The sequence below is a fragment of the Entelurus aequoreus genome, linkage group LG03 (assembly GCF_033978785.1).
Source record: "Entelurus aequoreus isolate RoL-2023_Sb linkage group LG03, RoL_Eaeq_v1.1, whole genome shotgun sequence".
In the NCBI taxonomy this organism is placed as follows: domain Eukaryota; kingdom Metazoa; phylum Chordata; class Actinopteri; order Syngnathiformes; family Syngnathidae; genus Entelurus; species Entelurus aequoreus.
This window is the reverse complement of record NC_084733.1, coordinates 18,391,041-18,417,584: the sequence shown is the minus strand read 5'-3', so window position 1 is coordinate 18,417,584 and position 26,544 is coordinate 18,391,041. Positions and strand designations below refer to the sequence as shown.

At 36.5% G+C, this 26,544-nt stretch overlaps 1 protein-coding gene across 1 annotated transcript in view; it reads right to left on the bottom strand.

Annotated features, from left to right (window-relative positions):
- LOC133646246 (phospholipase B1, membrane-associated-like) overlaps positions 1-26,544 on the bottom strand; it is a 64,470-nt gene that overhangs the window by 11,315 nt on the left and 26,611 nt on the right. The window contains exons 22-40 of the mRNA XM_062041413.1: positions 25,163-25,214; positions 25,014-25,094; positions 24,870-24,935; positions 24,692-24,792; positions 24,529-24,610; positions 14,046-14,150; positions 13,865-13,960; positions 13,706-13,777; positions 13,561-13,638; positions 13,433-13,493; positions 9,341-9,399; positions 9,205-9,272; positions 9,096-9,139; positions 8,914-9,013; positions 8,773-8,824; positions 6,371-6,451; positions 2,534-2,599; positions 1,834-1,928; positions 669-750 (exon numbers count right to left, since the gene is read on the bottom strand). Coding sequence (XP_061897397.1) covers positions 669-750; positions 1,834-1,928; positions 2,534-2,599; positions 6,371-6,451; positions 8,773-8,824; positions 8,914-9,013; positions 9,096-9,139; positions 9,205-9,272; positions 9,341-9,399; positions 13,433-13,493; positions 13,561-13,638; positions 13,706-13,777; positions 13,865-13,960; positions 14,046-14,150; positions 24,529-24,610; positions 24,692-24,792; positions 24,870-24,935; positions 25,014-25,094; positions 25,163-25,214 — 1,441 coding nt within the window. The remainder of the gene's footprint in view (positions 1-668; positions 751-1,833; positions 1,929-2,533; positions 2,600-6,370; positions 6,452-8,772; positions 8,825-8,913; positions 9,014-9,095; positions 9,140-9,204; positions 9,273-9,340; positions 9,400-13,432; positions 13,494-13,560; positions 13,639-13,705; positions 13,778-13,864; positions 13,961-14,045; positions 14,151-24,528; positions 24,611-24,691; positions 24,793-24,869; positions 24,936-25,013; positions 25,095-25,162; positions 25,215-26,544) is intronic.

The window sequence follows — 26,544 nt, the reverse complement described above, 5'->3', positions numbered from 1 at the left end:
ACGTTGTTTTTTGTCCTAATTAAGAGGAATGTTTTGACGGTGGAATGGTTGAAGTGGGTTGAAAAATGTGGAAGGAGTAGTCGCCAGAAAAAAGGGTGAAAATAGGGCTTTGAAAAACCAGGAATTCTGGAAAATCCTATAATTGTTTTGAACTTGGAAAAGGGTAGTTTGAATTTCCAGGATGGTGGAATGTGTTGAAGGGGGAATGGTTTGAATATGTACAAAAAATGTGGAAATGGTGTAAATGTGAAAAATGGCCAATTCATTTTGAATGGGAAAAATGTCTGGTAGTCTGAGAATTTTTGGAATTTGCCAAGGGAAAGCCAACGATTCAGTTTGAAGTTGGAACGGTTTGAATTGGGGGAAAAATGTGGAAGGTAGAGTGCAAAATCTGGAGACGAAGAAGTTGTTGAATAATAATAAATAGATGCATTTTGGTGTAGAAAACCATATGTGTGGATGCTTTGGAGCATTCACACAATTAGGGATGGGTACCGTTCACAATTAAACCCATACGGTACCACCAGGCAGAAGTAGTAGTTTCCCATGACAGTGTGCCCCCCCCCTGCAAGAAATTGAAAATGGCACCGTCCTGCTGTCTTTTGTCCATACGGGTGGACTAAAATAAAATGAATTACAATTGATTTTTACACGTGAAGCTATCTGACCTGCACTTCTCGATTGATCCTCTTGACTTCATGCAGCTCCAGGGAGTCATCACTGGGCAGCATAAAGCACGGACAACCCAACCTGAAGGTGTAAAAAAAATTAAAAAATCGTATTTTAACCCAGACATATAATGAAAATTCCTGGATATAACAATAAACGGTAACACTTTAGTATGGGGAACACATATTCACCATTAATTAGTTGCTTATTAACATGCAAATTAGTAACATATTGGCTCATAAGTAGTGCCTTATTCTGCATGGCCTTATTAACCAACCAGTAAGCCATTAACTAAGAGTCTTCCTTCAATAATCTCAGAATTATTTCTTATTAGTAACCCTAACCTTAACCCTAACCCTAACCCTTATCTGTTCCCCTAGTGTCCAACTAACTCTAAATTAAGTCTTTGTTACTTTAATAAGCAACTAATCTTTGTTGATCCACCTCTTCTTTGTCAAATTGTTAAGAGTTTAGTCTTGTGTCATCTTGACTATTGTTCTACAGTCTGGGCGTCTGCTGCAAGTGGTGAGATCAGTAAGCTCCAGATTGTCCAGAATAGGGGTTGTTCAAATCAGTAACCGGTAGTAAAACTCCTGCTTTTCTCATGGCCCAAATAGTTCACAGTAGCACTATACATAATCACAATACCAGGGAGTCCAGTGAGGGGCATTTTGTACTCCCTCGTCCCAGGAAGAATGCTTTACAGAAATCTTTTATTTATAGATCTTTATCGCTCTGGAATAACCTGCCTCGAATTCTCACCAGCATTGAAAGTAAACAGGTTTTTAAAAGGAGAGTAATATTTTATCTGAGTTTTTAAATTAGTTTGCTCGTTGATGATGTGTTTGGTTTTATATTGTGTAGTTATATTTATATGGTAATTATTATTCTGTGACTGTAAATTGTTTGCTTGTTTTTTTATGGATGCTTTTATTTTATTCTATTTTAAAAATAAAATTAAAAAATTTCTTTCTGTATTGTGTAGTTATAATTATATGCTTTTACTTGTAATTGTATTGAATTGTGGACCCCAGGAAGACTAGTGGGTTGTTGAGGCAACCAGCTAATGGGGATCCTTAATAAAAATAAAAAATCAAATCAAATCTAATTAATGTTGAATATGTTCCCCATACTAAAGTGTTACCCAATAAACAATCAACACACTGTTGTAACACGTTGCACCCGAGGCTATCCTTCTTCACCCTACGCAGGCCGTCAAGCTGCAGAATCTCCAGAATGTTGACGATGGTCCTGGGAACCTACAGAACGTAGAATGTACGCATGGACACGTTAATACAGTACATTCACACACATGAATAGATTATAAAACTAGAATAAATGGTGATCTTGGACTGCTAACACAGTAGCCATGAATTGATTAACGTGGACCCCGACTTAAACAAGTTGAAAAACGTATTCGGGTGTTACCATTTAGTGGTCAATTGTACGGAATATGTACTGTACTGTACAATCTACTAATACAAGTTTCAATCAATCAATCAATCAATAGAACGGGGATTCATTTAGGCCCATTCGTAGCGGTTTACCTGACACATGAAACGTGACGAATTGCACTATCCACTTTATCAGTAGAGTGTTGAATATCTTAAAAACGTGTGTTGTGGCAATTTGACCACAGAGTCAGTTGCTATGTGGAGTGGCGCTTAGCATCATTTTCAGCAGACTGCATTGCAAGACGATTAACCCCCACTCTTCCTCTCACGCGAGATCCCCCCAGGAATGTAAAAACACTGACAGCATACCAGGGCAAATAATACACCAGTTCAGCACAGTTGGTACACGTATGGAAGTTAGCTGTTCCTCGTGTATTGACAAATACAGTTCTTTTTGTGCATGACCTCACCTCTTTGTAGAGCATATCCAAACTCATCATCAAGTGGTAGCTGAAGTTCTTAGGTGACAAGGACGCCTGCGAGTGGTCGAAAAAAAAACGTCAGTAACGGTGGCAATACTGGAATACTCGCTGTTCTGCGAGATTTTGCAGAACAGCCAACAAAGCGTCATGTATGCACCCTTTCACGCAGCTCTGGTGCTACCTCCCAAGCCGCAATATTGTCGAGGTCAACGCCCGTTTCTGCCTCAATGCCTTTCATACAGAACAGTGACCAAAAACATTCTATCCCACAATAGACTGATACTGTATGTCTGCTGTGACTAAAATGTTCAACGCAATTATCAATAAAAATGATACTAAGTTGTTTTGGGGGCTCTTTAGTGTCACTCTAGTGGCTCCCTGGACCTCTTTCAGAGATGTGTGAAAATGGAAAAAGATGAAAAAATATATATATTTTTCCTGTCGGAGAACAAACATGAAACAAACTTTCCTAATTGTTAGAAATCCCAATGTTTATGTTATACATGCTTCACTGATGAGAGTATTTGGCAAGCACCGTTTTGTCCTACTAATTTCAGCGATCCTTGAAGTCATCGTAGTTTGTTTACATGTACAACTTTCTCCGATGCTGCCACAGAAAGACGTGTTTTATGCCACTCCTTCTTTGTCTCAATTGTGTCCACCAAACGTTTTATGCTGTGCGTGAATGCACAAAGGTGAGCTTTGTGGATTTTATTGATTTGTTGGAGTGCTTATCAGGCATATTTGGTCAATCCATGACTGTAAGCTAATCAATGCTAACATGCTATTTAGGCTAGCTGTATGTACATATTGCATCATTATGCTTTGTTTGTAGGTATATTTTAGCTCATTTAATTTCCTTTACTTATGTCTAGGGCTACAACAACTAATCGATTAAATCGATTAAAATCAATTATAAAAATAGTTAACGATTAATTTAGTCATCGGTTCGTTGGATCTATGCTATGCGCATGCGCAGAGGCATTTTTTGTTGTTGTCGTTTAAATATATATATATATATATATATATATATATATATATATATATATATATATATATATATATATATATATATATATATATATATATATATATATATATATATATATATATATATATATATATATATATATATATATTTTATTTATTTTTTAAAATTTTATTTATTAAAATAAACCTTTATTTATAAACTGCAACAGGTACAAACAGCTGAGAAACAATAATCAAAACAAGTATGGTGCCAGTATGCTGCTTTTTTCAATAAAATACAGGAAAGGATAGAAATGTAGTTTGTCTCTTTTATCCGATTATTAATTGAAGTAATAATCGACAGATTAATCGATTATCAAATGAATCGTTAGTTGCAGCCCTACTTATGTCCTCTGTGTATTTAATTTATATTTGCTTGTCTCATGACACATTATCTGTATGTAATATTGGCAGCATTACTCATAGTCGTTTGTGTGCCATGTTGTTCCAGACCACAGCAAATGTTACCCAGCTTGCAAAGATTGTAATACATCTATTAGAAGAAAAAAGCCTGCTGTTTCCTGAAACTTGGACACACACATCTATACCTTTGGCCATTCTGAGCCAGTAATTTCCAGAAGTTATCTCATCCTCTGAGAAGCCTCCATTTTTACTAATGATTTCAAAATTGTGTAGAATAAAAATTAAAAATACAACATTTCTGTCAACGAAGATTTGCGTCAGCCTCTGATAGTAGGCTAATATACACTACCGTTCAAAAGTTTGGGGTCACCCAAACAATTTTGTGGAATAGCCTTCATTTCTAAGAACAAGAATAGACTGTCGAGTTTCAGATGAAAGTTCTCTTTTTCTGGCCATTTTGAGCGTTTAATTGACCCCACAAATGTGATGCTCCAGAAACTCAATCTGCTCAAAGGAAGGTCAGTATTGTAGCTTCTGTAACGAGCTAAACTGTTTTCAGATGTGTGAACATGATTGCACAAGGGTTTTCTAATCATCAATTAGCCTTCTGAGCCAATGAGCAAACACATTGTACCATCAGAACACTGGAGTGATAGTTGCTGGAAATGGGCCTCTATACACCTATGTAGATATTGCACCAAAAACCAGACATTTGCAGCTAGAATAGTCATTTACCACATTAGCAATGTATAGAGTGTATTTCTTTAAAGATAAGACTAGTTTAAAGTTATCTTCATTGAAAAGTACAGTGCTTTTCCTTCAAAAATAAGGACATTTCAATGTGACCCCAAACTTTTGAACGGTAGTGTAGCTAATATAGACACTTACATCATGTGTTGCCTTCATTATAAAATTTATATAAGGCTTTTAATTTTTTTATTTGCCTTACGTTTGACACTCCTGTCCTATGGCCACCTAGTCTAGTTTAAAATGTAGCTCAAAGATGTAGGTAATGGGTTTCACTATGTAAAATGCTTTGAGTCTCTAGAGAAAAGCGCTATATAAATATAATTCACTTCACTTCACTTCATTCCTGGGAAAGATTTGGCCCCAGTTAAATATAGCCCTGGTTTAGTTGTTTCCAAAAGGCAACCTCCGTGTCAGAGGGCAAATCTGAGGGGAGGTCAGAGTGTGTTGACTTGTGCGTCATCTATGTCAACAAACAAGGTCTGACACTGTGCAACAAGCCTGCAGAATGCAGGCTGAAACAGAGGAGGAGGAAGACAGAACATAATGCGTCCATTCAAAGGACGCCATGTCTGCTCACGTCCCACCAGGGCACAATAAAAACATTTTGGACTTGACAAAGCTCCATTATTACACACTGCATTGCTCTGTGCTGTTTGGAGGGTGATATCATTGGTCAGCTCTTGAAGAGGAGGACATTAGACAAACACAAGTAAGGACTGTAAACATGTTGCATCATCCTCGTAACAGAAGGCCCAGCATTTTTTGAAAGCCTGAAAGCAGACTATTGCTTTAAGCAGAACATTATTATTAATATTGCTGTATGTGTGTGGCGGGCTATGAGCTTCAAGCACACCTGTGAAGTGAAAACCATTTCAGGTGACTACCTCTTGAAGCTCATCGAGAGAATGCCAAGAGTGTGCAAAGCACTAATCAGAGCAAAGAGTGGCTATTTTGAAGAAACTACAATATAAAACATGTTTTCAGTTATTTCACCTTTTTTTGTTAAGTGCATAACTCCACATGTGTTCATTCATAGTTTTGATGTCTTCAGTGACAATCTACAATGTAAATAGTCATGAAAATAAAGAAAACATTATTGAATTAGAAGGTGTGTCCAAACTTTTGGCCTGTACTGTACATATACATATATATACCGTACATATACACATATATATTATGTACATATACACATATATAAATACATATATACATATATATGTATATATACACACATATATATACAAATATACACATATATATACACGTGTATATATATATATATATATATACACATACACACACATATATATAATCTAGATATATCCTAGATATGTTAATCTCATTTTTAAAATGTCAAAAACCTTGAGGGTTTAACCCCTTTTTTTTGGAATTTTTTTTAAAAAGCTGCTTTCAACCAAACCCATGCAATAATGTGTTTTTTTAGTGTGTGTGTGTGCGTTCGTATGCGTGTGTGTGCCCTGCGTGCGCCAAAATTATACCCAGTTTTTTGTATGTTTCTGTGTGAAAGTATACAGTTTCAGCAGCCGCTTTCACAAAGAAATCCTGAATATTAGATGTGGCTGCGGGCACTTCAGGGAGCCGTTCTTCTATGATGGACACAGAACGGCAGCGTAGTTGGAACAATGGTGTCTCCTACAGGCTGTGTGAAAGGAGCTGACTTACCCGGTCGTTGCAGTACTGACACAGGTCATTGCCACCAATAAACAGGGTCACCAGCTTCCAGTCGTTAGCAAAGTCCACAGTCTGTTTATATTGGGAAGGTTAAAAAAATAAATACATATACATATATATACATATACACACATATACATATATATACACTACCGTTCAAAAGTTTGGGGTCACATTGAAATGTCCTTATTTTTTAAGGAAAAGCACTGTACTTTTCAATGAAGATAACTTTAAACTAGTCTTAACTTTAAAGAAATACACTCTATACATTGCTAATGTGGTAGATGACTATTCTAGCTGCAAATGTCTGGTTTTTGGTGCAATATCTACATAGGTGTATAGAGGCCCATTTCCAGCAACTATCACTCCAGTGTTCTGATGGTACAATGTGTTTGCTCATTGGCTCAGAAGGCTAATTGATGATTAGAAAACCCTTGTGCAATCATGTTCACACATCTGAAAACAGTTTAGCTCGTTACAGAAGCTACAAAACTGACCTTCCTTTGAGCAGATTGAGTTTCTGGAGCATCACATTTGTGGGGTCAATTAAACGCTCAAAATGGCCAGAAAAAGAGAACTTTCATCTGAAACTCGACAGTCTATTCTTGTTCTTAGAAATGAAGGCTATTCCACAAAATTGTTTGGGTGACCCCAAACTTTTGAACGGTAGTGTATATACATATACACACATATACATATATATCTATATATATATAGAAAACAAATATATATAGATGTATGTATATATATATATATATATATATATATATATATATATATATATATATATATATATATATATATATATATATATATATATATATATATCGAATTCGAATCGCGATTCTCACGTGGTGCGATTCAGAATCGATTCTCATTTTTAAAAAATCGATTTTTATTTATTTATTTCATTTTATTTTTTAAATTTTTCTTTTTTAAATTTTTTTTTTTAATTAATCAATCCAACAAAACAATACACAGCAATACCATAACAATGCAATCCAATTCCAAAACCAAACCCGACCCAGCAACACTCAGAACTGCAATAATCAGAGCAATTGAGAGGAGACACAAACACGACACAGAACAAACCAAAAATAGTGAAAAAAAAATGAATATTATCAACAACAGTATCAATATTAGTTACAATTTCAACACAGCAGTGATTAAAAATCCCTCATTGACATTATCATTAGACATTTATAAAAAAAAGAAAAAAAGAACAATAGTGTCACAGTGGCTTACACTTGCATCGCATCTCATAAGCTTGACAACACACTGTGTCCAATATTTTCACAAAGATAAAATAAGTCATATTTTTGGTTCATTTAATAGTTAAAACAAATTTACATTATAGCAATCAGTTGATAAAACATTGTCCTTTAAAATTATAAAAGCTTTTTACAAAAATCTACTACTCTGCTTGCATGTCAGCAGACTGGAGTAGATCCTGCTGAAATCCTATTTATTGAATGAATAGAGAATCCTTTTGAATCGGGAAAAAAATCGTTTTTGAATCGAGAATCGTGTTGAATTGAAAAAAAAAATCGATTTTGAATCAAATCGTGGGACACCCAAAGATTCACAGCCATAATATATATACATACACTACCGTTCAAAAGTTTGGGGTCACATTGAAATGTCCTTATTTTTGAAGGAAAAGCACTGTACTTTTCAATGAAGATAACTTTAAACTAGTCTTAACTTTAAAGAAATACACTGTATATATTGCTAATGTGGTAAATGACTATTCTAGCTGAAAATGTCTGGTTTTTGGTGCAATATCTACGTAGGTGTACAGAGGCCCATTTCCAGCAACTATCACTCCAGTGTTCTAATGGTACAATGTGTTTGCTCATTGGCTCAGAAGGCTAATTGATGATTAGAAAACCCTTGTGCAATCATGTTCACACATCTGAAAACAGTTTAGCTCGTTACAGAAGCTACAAAACTGACCTTCCTTTGAGCAGATTGAGTTTCTGGAGCATCACATTTGTGGGGTCAATTAAACGCTCAAAATGGCCAGAAAAAGAGAACTTTCATCTGAAACTCGACAGTCTATTCTTGTTCTTAGAAATGAAGGCTATTCCACAAAATTGTTTGGGTGACCCCAAACTTTTGAACGGTAGTGTATATACATAAATACATACATATATAATTAGAAAATCTCTGAAAAGTGTATTTTTTGAAAATATTATTCTATACACAGTGAAATATTTAACCAATGTATTTTGTCATAGCTTGCAGCTAATAAGAAAAAAAAACAATTCAGCAAAATAAAATGTGAAAAATGATCAAAAGGTTCATTAGGTAAAATCAAAAATATAGTACATCATTTATTTTTAGTTATTTTAAATTTTTAAAATACTTTTGATGCCACATATGAGACTCACAGTGTCGTTTTTCATCGTGTCAATCAGGCGCCTGACCTGCGCTGGGATTCCCCTGCAGTGTTTTGAGACATTATTATTATTATTGTTATTATTTCATGAGCACAGGGAATAAATATTGCAAAGCTATAAAATAAAACTCACGACACTTTGGCTCCCCCTACAGACATATTGAAGCCGCTCCTCCTCTTTCCTTGACCCTTTGATACTCCTTTCAGGTGGGGATTAAATTTCCTAAGGATGTCTAAAGTAACAGCATGTGTTATAAAAAAAAAAAAAGACCCCATGCTGCCTCCTAGTGGCATAGTTGTGCATTACGTGCTTACTGGCTAAGGTGGTGACAGTCTCAAGGGTTTGATCTCCTCCAATGCTGTAAAAAAAAAAAAACACATAGTAAACAAACCACAGAGGCTGGAATCCATTGTCATATTTTACCTCCATGACACTCCTCGGTACTCCGTTGTAAGCTGCAGCAGATTCTTTGCCTTTGCGCCAAAGCCGGTCTAATTACGAAAGAAAACGTTTTGTTTGTTGTCGTCTTGAACAATTGTTTGTTTTCATGCAAACTTACCGTGACCGAGTCTCCCAAAGCGGCCGCCACCTTGATGTCAGCTGGCCGCACTCTGTGAGCTGACAAGGGAGCAATGAAGTCATTCAATAGACAGCAGATGTTCAACACCGCAGCCCCTTTTACACAGTCTTTTAAAAACCATCTGGAAATACCACATTTTCCGTTAACAAGGCACTGCTCTGGAAAAGTTTAATGTTTTTCCCATGTTACTTTTTTTGTAGGAAAAGCACTGACCTATTTGACACTACCTGTAAACACCTACTTTTTGTATTTTGTATAAAAGGCACTGACCCGCTATTTCACACTATCTATAAACATAGACTTCTTTTCATGGTCCTTTTTGTACAAAAAGGCTATTTCTCAGCCCTCTGAGAGGAAACGTTTTTTCCTTGTTACTTTTTTGTATAAAAGGCACTGACTCGCTATTTAAGATTAAAGATTAAAGTACCAATGATTGTCACACACACACACTAGATGTGGTGAAATTTGTCCTCTGCATTTGTCCCATCCCCTTGGGGAGCAGTGGGCAGCAGCGGCGCCGCGCCCGGGAATCATTTTGGTGATTTAACCCCCAACTCCAACCCTTTGTTGCTGAGTGCCAAGCAGGGAGGTTATGGGTCCCATTTTTATAGTCTTTGGTATGACTCGGCTGGGATTTGAACTCCAACCTCACACTATCTATAAACATAGACTTCTTTTCATGGTCCTTTTTTGTACAAAAAGGCTACTTCTCAGCCCTCTGAGAGGAAACGTTTTTTCCTTGTTACTTTTTTGTATAAAGAGTTGTACTTTTTCATGTCAGTTTTATTTTATTTGTGAAAAAGCACTGACCCGACTATTTTCCACTCTTTGTAAACACCACCTTTTTTCTTGTTATTTTGTATAAAAGGCACTGATGGCTATTTTACACTATATGTAAACATTGCCTTTTTTTTGTATGAAAAGGCGCTGACTCAATTTCATGCTGTCTGTAAAAGTTAACATTTTTCATGTAATGTTTGGGGTATAAAATCACAAACCCGACTATTTTTTTTTGTATACAAATCACTGACCTGGTTATTTTCTACCTTCTAAAATAGAAGCCACATTCCCTTTCACACTGTCTGTAAACATTGTTTTATTTTACACCATCTGTAAATGTCAACTTTTTTCTTGTTACTTTTTTGTATAAAAGGCACTGACCCGCTATTTCACACTATCTGTAAACATAGACTTCTTTTCATGGTCCTTTTTTTGTACAAAAAGGCTATTTTACAGTACTGTATCTGTAAAAGTTGACATAGAATTCTCAGCCCTTTGGGTGGAATTGTTTTTTCCTTGTTACTTTTTTGTGTATAAAGGCACTGACTGTTTCACTCCACCTATAAAAGTTGTAATTTTTCACATAATTTTTATTTTATTTTGTGAACCCGACTATTTTCCACTCTTTGTAAACACCACCTTTTTTTCTTGTTATTTTGTATAAAAGGCACTCACTGATGGCTATTTTACACTATCTGTAAACATTGATTTTTTTTTTTTGTATGAAAAGGCACTGGCTCAATTTCATGCTATCTGTAAATGTTAACATTTTTCATGTAATTCTTTGGGTATAAAATCACCAAACCGACTATTTTCTGCCTTCTGAAGTAGTATATGCAGCCCCTTTCTCACTTTCTGTAAGTATTTTATCCTTGTTACTTTTTTGTATAAAAAAGGCACTGACACGGCTGTTTCACACCAGTTGGAAAAGCGGACATTTTTCATGTCATTTTTTGTATGAAAAATAACTGACCTGGCTATTTTCCTCTATCTGTAAACATTATTTTTTTGTATAAAAAGGTACTGGCCCTATTTTACGACTACTTTATTTCACACTAGATCTAAAATTTGACATTTTTATGTAATTTTTTTTTGTATACAAATCACTGACCTGGCTATTTTCTACCTTCTGAGATAGAAGCCACATTCCCTTTCACACTGTCTGTAAACATTTTTTTTATTTTACACCATCTGTAAATGTCAACTTTTTTCTTGTTACTTTTTTGTATAAAAGGCACCGACCCGCTATTTCACACTATCTATGAATATAGACTTCTTTTCATGGTCCTTTTTTGTACAAAAGGCTATTTTACAGTACTGTATCCATAAAAGTTGAAATAGAATTCTCAGCACTCTGAGTGTGAACGTTTTTTCCTTGTTACTTTTTTGTATAAAAGGCACTGACTGTTTCACTCCATCTATAAAAGTTGTAATTTTTCACGTAATTTTTTATTTATTTGTGAACAAGCACTGACCCGACCAACTATTTTCCACTCTTTGTAAACACCGCCTTCTTTTCTTGTTACTTTTTTGTATAAAAGGCACTGATGGCTATTTTACACTACCTGTAAACATTGATTTTTTTTTTTGTATAAAAAGGTGCTGACTCTTTTTCATGCTATCTGTAAAAGTTAACATTTTTCATGTAATTCTTTGGGTATAAAATCACCAACCCGACTATTTTCTGCCTTCTGAAGTAGAATCTGCAGCCCCTTTCTCACTTTCTGTAAGTATTTTATACTTGTTACTTTTTTGTATAAAAAAGGCACTGACTTGCTGTTTCACACCATTTGGAAAAGCGGACATTTTTCATGTCATTTTTTGTATGGAAAAGAAGTGACCTGGCTATTTTCCTCTATCTGTAAACATTTTTTTTTTTGTATAAAAAGGCACTGGCCCTATTTTACGACTACTTTATTTCACACTATATCTAAAATTTGAATGTAATTTTTTTGGTATACAAATCACTGACCTGGCTATTTTCTACCTTCTGAGCTAGAAGCCGCATTCCCTTTCACACTGTCTGAAAACTGTCTTTGTTACTTTCTGTATTAAAAAGGCACTGACAATTTTACACCATCTGTAAATGGCAACTTTTTTCTTCTTACGCTTTTGTATAAAAGGCACTAACCTGCTATTTCACACTATCTGTATACATTGACCTTTTTTATATAAAAAAACACACTGCTTATTTTACACTACCTGTAAACATCAACTTTTTCTTGTTACTTTTTTGTATGAAAGGCACTATTTGTAAACATCAACCGTACTGTAGAAAAAGGCATTGACCCAACTATTTCACACTATCTGTAAAAGTTGACATTTTTCATGTCATTTTCTTAGAATAAAAATCACACACATTTTCTGCCTTCTCAGGAAACATTCTCAGCCCCTTTCACTCTGTCTAAAAAATGTTTTTATTGTTACTTTTTTGTATTAAAAGGCCCTGACCTGGCTGTTTCACGCTATCTGTAAAAGTAGACATTTTTCCATGTCTTTTCTTTGTATAAAATATTTTCTGCCTTCTGAGATAGTATTCACAGGCCCTTTCACATGATTTGCATACGTGTTTTCCTTGTTACTTTACTGTATAAACGGCATATTTCGGGGGGGAACGGGTATGGTAATTATTGTTTTTTGTTTTGTTTTTTTGTCATAAAAAAATACAATCTTGCGTGCTTACAGACTGTATCCCTGCAGGCTGTGTTGATCTATATTGATATATAATGTAGGAACCAGAAATATTAATAACAGAAAGAAACAACCCTTTTGTGCGAATGAGTGTGAATGAGTGTAAATGGGGGAGGGAGGTTTTTTGGGTCGGTGCACTAATTGTAAGTGTAGCTTGTGTTTTTTATGTTGATTTAATAAAAAATTAAAAAAAATACAAAATTTAATAAAAAAAAAAAAATAAAATTTTTTTAAATTGAAATTTATTTTTTTAAAATTTAAAATATCTTGTGCGGCCCGGTACGAATCGATCCACGGACCGGTACCGGGTTGGGGACAACTGATCTATACGACTCGTAATAAAAGCATGCATTAGCGTCTCCGTGTTGCCCTGACAGAGAATTGGGCAAACTCTGGCTATATTCTTAAGATGATAAAAACCTATTTTTGTTATGTCATGGTTCTGTATAAAAAGCAACACCACAATCTGATTTTGAAACGCAGTGTGAAAGCGCACAGAAGAGTCTTCGCCGGGTTCTGTATGAAAGGCATAGGCGAAGAGATGCCGGATCTCAGTTTGGCAGATTCTCTGTGTGAAAGAATCTGTTGATTGAGTTTTACCTGACGTGGGCACAGGGTCAGATGGATGCGTGTTGAGGCAGGAGAAGTCGCTGCCCCAATTCTAAACATAATAAATGTTTTAAAAGGAAGATTACACTCAGCATAGACAGGAAATGGAGTCAACTTACGGTCACTGGAGGAGGAGTCGGCGTAGGTCCTGGGAAAGTGTAGTTGCTGTTGGCAGCTGTTCTGAAGAACGGAGCAGCCTGACAGGGACCAAAACAAACACATTTATTAATATGCACATGTAATAACGGTTAATAAACAGTCCACCTCAGAAGGACACTTTAAATCAATCCCGGCCGTGAAGTCTTGCGTGAACGTCTTGTTTCCGACCGGCTCCAGCTACAAGATCAGGAAAAGTCAGCGATTCACTTTGAAATATTCAAGCATCCGAGCCAAAATGTGCGTGTTTACGTTGCCGCTTCCTACCATGTTGTTCCACAGAGCTCTCGCCATCAGAGTGTGAGCTCTCTGGCTTAGGTGAAAGCAATCAGGTGAGAAGTAGGAGCGATCGGGCCTTCCGTCCTTCAGAGAATACATGGAGTTAGGAAGCATGTGCATGAGTGAGTTTTCGTGGAAAGGGACGTTTGGGACACGGGCCTTCTTTTACCGGCAACGTAGGAAGGAAAACTTCTCTGTAGAAAGGCTGCAGTACTACAGAGAAGTTGTCGTGTGTGTCATAGCGCCCGGAGTCCACCAGTTCCCGCATTGCATGCTGGGAACAAACACAGTAAAAGGTAGCGCAGTCGAAGTTAACGTCATTGGTGCTTTTTTAACGTTTTGTCTATAAACTGTTCCTGAAATAAAGAAATAATTGAAATGGTCACAAAATAGAAAAATATGTCATAAAATAAATAAATGGAAAAAAATCAGTGATGAAATAAATAAATGATTAATTTGGTAACAAATGAAAATACATTTGTCATACAAAATAAATCAATAAATTGGTCAAAAAATAAATACATTTGTCAAAAAAAATGAATGAATTGCTAAATCAGTCATGAAATAAATTACTAAACTGGAAACATAATAAAAACATTGGCCATAAAATAAATGTATTAAGAAATCAGTCATAAAATAAATTTAAAAAAATGGTCACAATATAAATACAGTTGTCATAAAATACATAAACTAATAGATCAGTCGTGAAATAAATAAATGACTAAAGTTGTAATGGAATAAATTCATTGGTCATACAATTAAAAAACAAAAGAAATCAGTCATGAACAAAATTAAGAAATTGGTCACAAAATAAGTACATTTGTCAGGAAATAAACACATGAATAAATCAGTCATTAAATAAATTACTAAACTGGAAACAATATAAATACATTGGCCATAAAATAAATGTATTAAGAAATCAGTCATGAAATACATTTAAAAAATGGTCACAAAATAAATACAATTGTCATAAAATACATAAACAAATAGATCAGTTGTGAAATAAATAAATTACTAAATTTGCAATGGAATAAATTCATAAAATGTCATAAAATAAAAACGTAAGAAATCAGTCGTGAAATAAATTAGGAAATTGGTCACAAAATGAATACATTTGTCATAAAATAGATTAATTAAGACGTCAATCATAAAATGTAGAGAAAGAAATCAGTCATGCAAAAAAAATCAAGAAATTGGTCACAAAAGAAACACATTTGTCATGTCATTGTCAAGAAATATTTAATTATGTGTCACAAAATAAATACTTTTGTCAAAAAATGAATACATTGTTAAATCAGTCTTAAAATTTAAAAAAATATAAAATTGCTAATAAAAAAATACATGGGCTTTAAAATGAATGAATTAAAAATCAGCCATGTAATAAATAGACTACTAAATTGGGAAATAAACAAATTAACAAATTGATGACAAAATAAATACATTTGTCATAAATTTTATCAGCAAAACAGTCGTGAAAAAAATGAATTACTAAATTGGTAACAACAAATACATTGGCCATACAATAAAACAACTAAGAAATCAGTCATGGAATAAATTATACAATTGGTCACAAAATAAATACATTTGTCAAAAAAAATTAATGAATTGCTAAATCAGTCATGAAATAAATTACTAAACTGGAAACAAAATAAATACATTGGCCATAAAATAAATGTATTAAGAAATCAGTCATTAAATAAATTAAAAAATTGGTCACAACATAAATACGGTTGTCATAAAATACATAAACTAAAAGATCATTCGTGAAATGAATAAATTACAAAATTTGTAATGGAATAAATTCATTGGTCATAAAACTAAAAAAAAAAAGAAATCAGTCATGAAATAAATTAAGCAATTGGTCACAAAATAAGTACATTTGTCAGGAAATAAACAAATGAATAAATCAGTCATTAAATAAATTACTAAACTGGAAACAAAATAGATACATTGGCCATAAAATAAATGCATTAAGAAATAAGTCATGAAATAAATAACAAAAAAATGGTCAAAAAATAAATACAAATGTCATAAAATACATAGACTAATAGATCAGTCGTGAAATAAATAAATGACTAAATTTGCAATGGAATAAATTCATAAAATGTCATAAAATAAAAACGTAAGAAATCAGTCGTGAAATAAATTAGGAAATTGGTCACAAAATGAATACATTTGTCATAGAACTTGAATACACCTCACGGTGATGCTTGGACACGTCATCAGTGATAAACCCGGGGTCATAGGGTGTTTCGGGTCTTTAATCATCAGACACCCTCGCCCGGGCGACCCAGCCGGGGGTGATCAGACCCCGGCCTGTGTCCAAGTAGCGCACCACGGATCCCCCCTACGGATCCACAGCCACCGGGAGGCCTTTTCTGCGGCCTCTAGGATGTTCTTGGTGGCTTTTCTCGACTGCAGTCCTCTAATGCCAAGGATTCTGAACACACGCTGTAGTGAGTGACCAGCAAAACCTCTGCACCCAATCTCGACTGGTTCACAGCGGGCTCTCCAGCCGTTACTCCGACACTCTACAGTGAGCTCAGCGTATTTGGCCCTCTTTCGCTCATTTGCTTCGTCAATTCGCTCCTCCCAGGGAACAGTCAGCTCCAGTAGCACCACTTGCTTGGATGACTCCGATGTTAACACCATGTCTGGGCGGAGTGACGTGGAAGCGATATTGGCCGGGAACTTGAGTTGCCTTCCCAGGTCAACATGGAGCTGCCAGTCACGAGCGGTGGCCAGGAGCCCTCCTGAGAAGTTGGGCTGGCGGCTTGCCTTCTGTCCTGCCCTGATGAAGGTGATTGACTGCTTCGGGGCGGCCTGGGACTTGCTGTTTTGTATCGCTGCGCAGATAGAATCCGCCAGGGCTTTTAAAACTTGGTCGTGGCGCCAGCGATACCGCCCCTCCCCTAGTGCCTTTGGGCAACAGCTCAGGATGTGCTCCAAGGTGCCCCTCCTCTGGCACAGTTTACACTCCGGAGTGTCTGCTAGGCCCCAGATGTGCAGGTTGGCGGGGCATGGGAGGACATCGTACACAGACTGTATGAGGAATTTTGTGCGCAGAGGTTCAGCTCTCCAGAGCTCTGCCCAGGTGAGTTTTCGAGGTTCTGCATGCTCCCACCTTGTCCACGCCCCTTGTTTGGACATGCTGACCATCCGGCAGCAACGTTCTTCCTCCACCTCTGCACGGATCTCCTCTTGGACCAGTTGGCGCTTCTCCTTGCCACGGGCCCGGTCCCAACGTGGCTTTGGAAAGCTGCCGAGGCCTGCCCTTCCCCTTGCCACAGTACCCAACAAGGTTTTGTGCCTCAGCCGCGCCTCTGCTCTGCTTACGGCTTCTTGTGCCTGCCACTTCCTCCCGGTCTTAACAACGATTCCTGCCGAGGCGACCTTGACATCTGCGGAGTCTCTGTACATCATTACCTCTCTGGAGCGGGTGACTTTGAATTCCTCCAACAGTCCCCTGAGAGGGAGCTGCAGCTTGGTGGAATGGCCATAAAGAGCAATGCTGCTTAAGGACCGAGGGAGCCCCAGCCATCTCCTCAGGAACTGGCTGATGGTCTTCTCTAGTACCTCAACCGTTGTCATTGGTACCTCGTAGATTAACAGAGGCCAGAGTATTCTAGGCAAGACTCCGTGTTGGTACATCCAGGCTTTAAACTTTCCTGGGAGACCAGATTTGTCGATGGCTGTGAGCCATGAGGTCAGGTCGCTCTTTGTCTGCTGCAAGGCCACTGCGTCCTTCAGGGAGCTATCAAAGATCTTGCCCAGGCTCTTAACAGGTCTTTCGGTCACCGTTGGAATCAAGTACCCTCCAACTGTAAAGCGGAAATGGTCGGCCACTTTACCTTTCTTTAGGACCAGAGACCTGGACTTTGCTGGCTTGAAGCTCATCTTTGCCCATGTGATGAGCCGTTCAAGCCCCTGGAGGAGCCACCTGCACCCAGGCACAGATGTGGTCATCACTGTCAAGTCATCCATAAAAGCTCTTATGGGGGGCTGCCGGGTCCCAGATCTTGATTTTGGCCCTCTGCATTCAACCTCCGCAGACTTGACAATCATGTTCATTGCCAAGGAGAAGAGTGACACTGAGATTGTACAACCAGTGATTATGCCCTTCTCCAGGCGGTGCCAGGCAGATGTTACTTGGCTTGAGGAGACTCTTGCTTCGAAGTTGTTGTAGTAGTCCATGATGAGGTTACAGATTTTCCCAGGAACATGGTGTCTTGTCAGTGCTATTTCAACAAGTTTGTGCGGGATAGATCCGTAGGCGTTGGTTAAGTCAAGCCAGAGAGTTGCCAAATCTCCTTTGTTCTCCCTTGCCTCCCGGATCAACTGTGTCACCACTCCTGTATGCTCCAGGCACCCAGGCACTCCAGGTACTCCCCCCTTCTGGACAGAGGTGTCAATGTAGGCGTTCTTCAAGAGGAACTCGGTAAGTCGTTGGGACAGGATTTTAAAGAAAATCTTGCTCTCAACGCTGAGCAGCGAGATTATACGAAACTGCTCGATGTTGCTGGAGTTCTCTTCTTTCGGGATCCAGACGCCCTCCGCGTATCTCCACTGAGCAGAGACTTTCCCTCTCCGCCAAATCACCTTCAAGATCTTCCACAGACGCTTGAGGAGCCGTGGACACTGCTTGTAGACCTTGTAGGGTACACCGCTGGGGCCGGGGACCGAACCAGATCTAGCAGCTTTCACAACTTCCTTAACCTCTGCCAGGGTGGGTTCATCACTGTTGAATTGGGACACTGGATCTGCTGGAGTCACCAGTGCCTCAGAAGGGCCAAGCTCTTGATCTCTTGAAGAGTCACTGAAGGTGGCATTGAGATGATGGTCAATCTCTTCTACAGGGCAAGCGAGGTGACCACTTCGCTTCTGGCCCAAAAGCCTCTTAGTGAAGGTGAAGGGGTTGCCTATGAAGGCGCTTCGCTTCCGTGCCTTTTCCTTTCCCCTCCTTCGGTGCCATTCGGCCCTCCTCAACGTGATGAGCTTCTTTCTTACGATGTTAGTGAGTTCCGACAGAGGAGTTCTCTCCTCTTCCTTGGCTGCCTTAAACTGACGTCTTAAGGATTTGAGTTCTTGCCTCAACTCGCTTATCTTGACTTCGCGCCGATTGAGTTTTGCTGGGTTTCTAGCTGCTCCTTGCTTCTGTTCCACTCCAAAACGCTCACCTCCTATGCTCATTATGAGGGAGCACATGGTTTGAAGTTTCTGGTCAGCGTCACCCTTCGAAATGGATTCCAGGGCTTCATCTACGTCCTCATCCAGCTTGGTCCACTCCTTGCTGTTAGCGACAGGCCACTTTACCCGGCGGTGTTCCGATTTTCTGCTTGGTGGGGGGAAACGTGTTGCTTGGAGGTTCCGGGTACTGTGGGGAGACTCCGGACCTGGCTCCTCCTCCGTCTGACCAGGTTCTGCAGCAGGCACAACAGGAACTGTTGCATCTGCTGCCGTTTCTGAGCGTCGCTTCACTTGTTCCCTCCCAAGGCAGGCCATCTTAGTCTGGTGGATCTTCAGACCTCTCGAGTTCTTGCAGACCTTGCCGCATATGCAGACTGCGCTCGTAATCCGTTGTCCATTTGCTTGGGTCATAACCATTAAATCCGTCCTGTTGGGATGCTCATCCTCCCCCCCTCTCGGGCATCCCTGGGGGTATTTTCCTGTAGGGTTCTTCGTAGCAAGATTTGGGTGCCCCCTCGCGGGAGCTGTAGGTCAGGGGGCTGGCCTTCCCTACCCCGGTTGCCGTCTCTCCGGGCTGTCCACTGTCTCTCCAGTTGTCACCACTCTTTTCGTGGACGTCATCCAGCCTTTCCTGGAGGTCACTGGCTCAGCCAGATGTGATAGAACTTGAATACACCTCACGGTGATGCTTGGACACGTCATCAGTGATAAACCCGGGGTCATAGGGTGTTTCGGGTCTTTAATCATCAGACACCCTCGCCCGGGCGACCCAGCCGGGGGTGATCAGACCCCGGCCTGTGTCCAAGTAGCGCACCACGGATCCCCCCTACGGATCCACAGCCACCGGGAGGCCTTTTCTGCGGCCTCTAGGATGTTCTTGGTGGCTTTTCTCGACTGCAGTCCTCTAATGCCAAGGATTCTGAACACACGCTGTAGTGAGTGACCAGCAAAACCTCTGCACCCAATCTCGACTGGTTCACAGCGGGCTCTCCAGCCGTTACTCCGACACTCTACAGTGAGCTCAGCGTATTTGGCCCTCTTTCGCTCATTTGCTTCGTCAATTCGCTCCTCCCAGGGAACAGTCAGCTCCAGTAGCACCACTTGCTTGGATGACTCCGATGTTAACACCATGTCTGGGCGGAGTGACGTGGAAGCGATATTGGCCGGGAACTTGAGTTGCCTTCCCAGGTCAACATAAAATAGATTAATTAAGACGTCAATCATAAAATGTAGAGAAAGAAATCAGTCATGCAAAAAAATCAAGAAATTGGTCACAAAAGAAACACATTTGTCATGTCATTGTCAAGAAATATTTAATTATGTGTCACAAAATAAATACTTTTGTCAAAAAACGAATACATTGTTAAATCAGTCTTAAAATTAAAAAAAATATAAAATTGGCAATAAAAAAATACATGGGCTTTAAAATGAATGAATTAAAAATCAGCCATGTAATAAATAAACTACTAAATTCGGAAATAAACAAATTAACAAATTGATGACAAAATAAATACATTTGTCATAAATTTTATCAGCAAAACCGTCGTGAAAAAAATGAATTACTAAATTGGTAACAACAAATACATTGGCCATACAATAAAACAACTAAGAAATCAGTCATGGAATAAATTATAAAATTGGTCACAAAATAAATACATTTGTCAAAAAAAATTAATGAATTGCTAAATCAGTCATGAAATAAATTACTAAACTGGAAACAAAATAAATACATTGGCCATAAAATAAATGTATTAAGAAATCAGTCATTAAATAAATTAAAAAATTGGTCACAACATAAATACGGTTGTCATAAAATACATAAACTAATAGATCATTCGTGAAATGAATAAATTACAAAACTTGTAATGGAATAAATTCATTGGTCATAAAACTAAAAAAAAAAAGAAATCAGTCATGAAATAAATTAAGCAATTGGTCACAAAATAAGTACATTTGTCAGGAAATAAACAAATGAATAAATCAGTCATTAAATACATTACTAAATTGGAAACAAAATAAATACATTGGCCATAAAATAAATGCATTAAGAAATAAGTCATGAAATAAATAACAAAAAAATGGTCAAAAAATAAATACAAATGTCATAAAATACATACACTAATAGATCAGTCGTGAAATAAATAAATGACTAAATTTGCAATGGAATAAATTCATAAAATGTCATAATATAAAAACGTAAGAAATCAGTCGTGAAATAAATTAGGAAATTGGTCACAAAATGAATCCATTTCTCATAAAATAGATTAATTAAGACGTCAATCATAAAATGTAGAGAAAGAAATCAGTCATGCAAAAAAAATCAAGAAATTGGTCACAAAAGAAACACATTTGTCATGTCATTGTCAAGAAATATTTAATTATGTGTCACAAAATAAATACTTTTGTCAAAAAATGAATACATTGTTAAATCAGTCTTAAAATTTAAAAAAATATAAAATTGGTAATAAAAAAAATACATGGGCTATAAAATGAATGAATTAAAAATCAGTCATGTAATAAATAAACTACTAAACTGGGAAATAAACAAATTAACAAATTGATGACAAAATAAATACATTTGTCATAAATTTTATCAGCAAAACAGTCGTGAAAAAAATGAATTACTAAATTGGTAACAACAAATACATTGGCCATACAATAAAACAACTAAGAAATCAGTCATGGAATAAATTATAAAATTGGTCACAAAATAAATACATTTGCCAAAAAAAATTAATGAATTGCTAAATCAGTCATGAAATGAATTACTAAACTGGAAACAAAATAAATACATTGGCCATAAAATAAATGTATTAAGAAATCAGTCATTAAATAAATTAAAAAATTGGTCACAATATAAATACGGTTGTCATAAAATACATAAACTAATAGATCATTCGTGAAATGAATAAATTACAAAATTTGTAATGGAATAAATTCATTGGTCATAAAACTAAAAAAAAAAGAAATCAATCATGAAATAAATTAAGCAATTGGTCACAAAATAAGTACATTTGTCAGGAAATAAACAAATGAATAAATCAGTCATTAAATAAATTACTAAACTGGAAACAAAATAAATACATTGGCCATAAAATAAATGCATTAAGAAATAAGTCATGAAATAAATAACAAAAAAATGGTCAAAAAATAAATACAAATGTCATAAAATACATACACTAATAGATCAGTCGTGAAATAAATAAATGACTAAATTTGCAATGGAATAAATTCATAAAATGTCATAATATAAAAATGTAAGAAATCAGTCGTGAAATAAATTAGGAAATTGGTCACAAAATGAATACATATGTCATGAAATAGATTAATTAAAATATCAATCATAAAATTAAGAAAATAAAACCAGTCATAAAATAAATTAAGAAATTGGTCACAAAAGAAACACATTTGTCATGTCATTGTCAAGAAATATTTAATTATGTGTCACAAAATAAATACTTTTGTCAAAAAATGAATACATTGTTAAATCAGTCTTAAAATTTTAAAAAATATAAAATTGGTAATAAAAAAAATACATGGGCTATAAAATGAATGAATTAAAAATCAGTCATGTAATAAATAAACTACTAAATTGGGAAATAAACAAATTAACAAATTGATGACAAAATAAATACATTTGTCATAAATTTTATCAGCAAAACAGTCGTGAAAAATATGAATTACTAAATTGGTAACAACAAATACATTGGCCATACAATAAAACAACTAAGAAATCAGTCATGGAATAAATTATAAAATTGGTCACAAAATAAATACATTTGTCAAAAAAAAACATCCAATATATTTGTCACAATATACTGTAAGTACTTTGGTCAAAAATGAATACATTACTAATCAGTCGTAAAATAAATTACTAAATTGGTAACTTAGTAAAACTATTGGTGACAAAATAAAGGCATTTCTAAGTTAGTGACAGAATAAACATATTGGCCATAAAAATAAATAAATAAATAAATAAAACATCAGTCATTAAATAAATTAAGAAATTAGTCACAAAATGTATCCATTTGTCATGAAATAAAAACATTTGTCATAAAATTAAATTAACAAATCAATTGTGAAATAAATAAATTACTAAATTGGTGACAAAATAAATACATTGGTCATAAAATAAACAAATCAACAAGTCAGTCGTGAAAAAAATGTACGAAATTATATCGAACATAAAACAAATTAATATATGAGTCATGAGATGAATAAATGCATTGGTCATCAAAAAATAAATTAGCAGGGTCATTCAGAGATAATTTACTAGCTACAATTTAAATATCCATCCACTTTCTACCGCTTGTCCCTTTTGGGGTCGCAGGGGGTACTGGAGCCTATCTCAGCTGCATTTGGGCGGAAGGCGGGGTACACCCTGGACAAGTCGCCACCTCATCGCAGGGCCAACACAGATAGACAGACAACATTCACACTCACATTCACACACTAGGGCCAATTTAGTGTTGCCAATCAACCTATCCCCAGGTGCATGTCTTTGGAGGTGGGAGGAAGTCGGAGTACCCCGGGGAGAACATGCAAACGCTACACAGAAATACCCCGAGCCTGGGGATCGAACCCAGGACCTTCGTATTGTGAGGCACATGCACTTACCCTTGTGCCACCGTGCTGCCACAATTTAAATATTCAATAGTTAATTGAATAAATAATTATTTTTATACTGTATACACAATTCTAGACCTCCATAAAATATATACATTATGCCATGAAATAAATAAATGAATATGTTACATTTCTGATTAGATTTCGCTATTATTTAATCAATTAATAATTGATTACAACTAGAATTCATTCAATTTTTTTCATCCCTATTGAAATATATGAAATTGGCCATTTATAGGCCAATAAATAAGTAAATAGGTTTAATATAAATATATGTATAAATTGTATTTATTTTATTAATAATTTTATATTAATATATATATATATTTTTTTTCCATAACATTGTCACTACTGCCTAGTTTCTCTTGTTATATTATTATGTCACTGTTATATTTTTATTCTCATTGTGGCTTTTTATTTTTAATCTTATTGTAATATTTTTCTATTTTGTTTCCATTTATGCCCCCACTATTTACTTTTTAAATTCGATCTCAATTCTGTACACTGCTGCTGGAATTTTAATTTTCCTGAGGGAACTCTCCTGAAGGAATCAATAAAGTATTATCTATCTATCTATCTATCTATCTATCTATCTATCTATCTATCTATCTATCTATCTATCTATCTATCTATCTATCTATCTATCTATCTATCTATCTATCTATCTATCTTAATACAACTCTTTCAGATTTTAATTCACAGCTTAATTAACTCATGGAAAATAGTATATGTTATTTTAAATACATTCATTGTATTTATTTTTATATATTAATTTGATACACATCTACAAACTAAAGCATGTTGTGGCCAGGAAGTACTAAAGTATTCACAGTAAGTACCTGATAGGCTCTACTGTACTCGTTGACCTTCTGGAGTTCCACCGAGCCATCTCTTGGCTTCAGTACGCAGGGGCAAACTATTCTGAAACACAAACACATGAAACATGGCATCGATTGCCGCATCATAAGCTTTTGAACTTGAATAACGGCAAGCACGGCTGACCTGACAAACCAGGTGGGGCAGCCCAGAGTATTATCTTTATGCAGATTACGCAGCGGTATAATGTCCAACAGCTCTACCAGGTTGACCAGCGCACGTGGAACCTACAGCACACGGTAGGAAAACGCAGCTCGTAAACTCGCTTTAGGGGGGTTTTTGTGCATGTGAAAGTCAGCCGTACTTCATCGTGGAGTATATCCAGAGCTCGACGGATACGGGCCGCCACATTCCTGGGTGAGAAAAACACCTGTTTAAGAAGAAAAACAGAGCTCACGTTAATACCAAAGCAATATTTAAATTGCAAATGAAATAATGAAAAACGCACGCTGTCTGTGCAGAAGTCACATATGTCATTGCCGCCAATAAACATGGTGATCACTTTCCAGTCGTTGTGGAAATCAATTCTCTGCATTAAACATGACAACATATATTATTACTACTGTACTAGTATTGTTTTAGGCCTGTGTCATTTACCGTGTCTTTTTTCATCCTGGCCACTAAGGCGCGCACTTGTTTCACCACATCGCTTAAAAAAGAAAAGAAAAGAAAGTAACAGTCATTCATTAATCATTTCCATTCACTAAATGTGTATAATTTATCAAATAGTCCAGGTTCTTCTATTTTCACATATGAGAAGTCCCAGTTCATGATACTGTACTCTCTCTAGTGTGACATTTAGTCAGTGGCGGGCCGTGCGTTTCTCACCTAGGCCTTCACTGATGTCTGACTTCAAAGATTACCTCTCAAAATACCGTAATTGATGTCAGTACATGACCCTTGCTGGAGAAATACTATAAAGGAGCACATTTACGCCCTACTGTGCATTGAACCACATCAACAGTGTACAAAACAGGTTATTTTCTGGCGCATTTAATAATCAATTAAAGCCAGTGTTGGGTTAGTTACTGAAAACCAGTAACTAGTTACAGTTACTAGTTACTTTATTTCAAAAGTAACTCAGTTACTTACACCAAAAAGTAATTCGTTACTGTGAAAAGTAACTATTTAGTTACTTCTTTTTTTTTTTCTTCTTTTTTTTTTCAAAGCTCCCATCAATGCCCTTTTAGCCTTAATTTCAGTACTGTTATTGCACTGGAGAATAATACAATCTGTTGATCAACTTGACATGCATTTGCATCACTGAACTCTGCTAAGCAATGTGGTCTACATACAACACACAAAGACAAAGATATGTTTCAAAGAGCCAATTTATTTCAGGCCAGAACAAATTGACAAACCTATTTTAAATAGCTGCAACATAACATACACAAGTAACAAACAGCATAATAACAACTAGTGTTGGGACTAACGCATTACAAAGTAACTCGTTACTGTAACGACGTTAGTTTCGGCGGCAACTAGTAGTCTAACGCGTTATTTTTTATATTCAGTAACTCAGTTACCGTTACTACATGATGCGTTATTGCGTTATTTTACGTTATGTTTGATGTAGTATCGGCTAGAAACAGAAGATCTGAGTGTGTTTTATTGGAGAGTTGCAGTGTCGTCCTTCTGAATGTTCTTGTGTCACAAGGGAGAGAAGAGGTGCTGTGTGTGGGGGGGCGTGTCTGTGTTTACTAACAAGACATCATGGCGGAGCCGCAGTCGAGTTTCTTAACATGGAGATATTCTCACTACTTTTCTTTTGTCGAGCACAAAGAAAAGAACATTTTAGCTAAATGTAAGTTGTGTCTTGGATCAAAGATCCTATCTACTGCCCAAAACAGCAATTCAAATCTGCTGAAACAGTTACAAAAGCAACATACTTCGACGAAGCTAGTAAAGAGAGACACACTTCACCTTAGGATTTTAACGGAGGGACTGCTAGCCAGGACAACATTGATAGAGCCATTGCA